We start from the raw sequence: 574 nt of genomic DNA, 5'->3' as shown, positions 1-574 counted from the left end.
CGCCCAGCTCCAGCCCGCTCACTGGGGCCTCGCCGCCCTCCTTCATGCAGGGATTATGCCGGGACCCGTATTGCCTGAGCTACCACAGCGCCTCGCACCTGGGCTCCAGCAACTGCTCCAGCTGCGTGCACGACCCCGGCAGCCTGAAGAGCGGATACCCCTTGGTGTACCCCACGCACCCCCTGCACTCGGTGCACACCACGCTCTCCTCCAGCGGCACCCCCAGCCTGCCCGGCCACCCCCTCTACACCTACGGCTTCATGCTGCAGAACGACCCCCTGCCCCACATATGCAACTGGGTGTCTGCCAGCGGACCCTGCGACAAGAGGTTTGCCACCTCGGAGGAGCTGCTCACCCACCTACGGACCCACACGGCCCTGCCGGGGGCGGAAAAACTCTTGGCGGGTTATCCTACCTCCGGGCTGGGCTCCGCAGCCTCCTGCCACCTCCACCTCCCGCCCGCCGCCCCCGGGAGCCCCAACACGTTACCCGCCTCCCTCTCCTTGAGGAGCCCACACACTTTGGGACTAAACAGGTACCACCCCTACGGCAAGAGCCATTTGGCCACAGCCCG

The 574-nt window shown here is 67.2% G+C and overlaps 1 protein-coding gene across 1 annotated transcript in view; it reads left to right on the top strand.

The window, feature by feature from the left end:
- The window catches only part of ZNF703 (zinc finger protein 703), a 6558-nt gene that overhangs the window by 3656 nt on the left and 2328 nt on the right, over positions 1-574 (top strand). The window contains exon 2 of the mRNA XM_009640539.1: positions 8-569. Coding sequence (XP_009638834.1) covers positions 8-569 — 562 coding nt within the window. The remainder of the gene's footprint in view (positions 1-7; positions 570-574) is intronic.

This window comes from Egretta garzetta, unplaced genomic scaffold (assembly GCF_000687185.1).
Source record: "Egretta garzetta isolate BGI_Z169 unplaced genomic scaffold, ASM68718v1 scaffold296, whole genome shotgun sequence".
NCBI classification, from domain to species: domain Eukaryota; kingdom Metazoa; phylum Chordata; class Aves; order Pelecaniformes; family Ardeidae; genus Egretta; species Egretta garzetta.
This window is presented reverse-complemented; position numbering and strand designations above follow the sequence as displayed.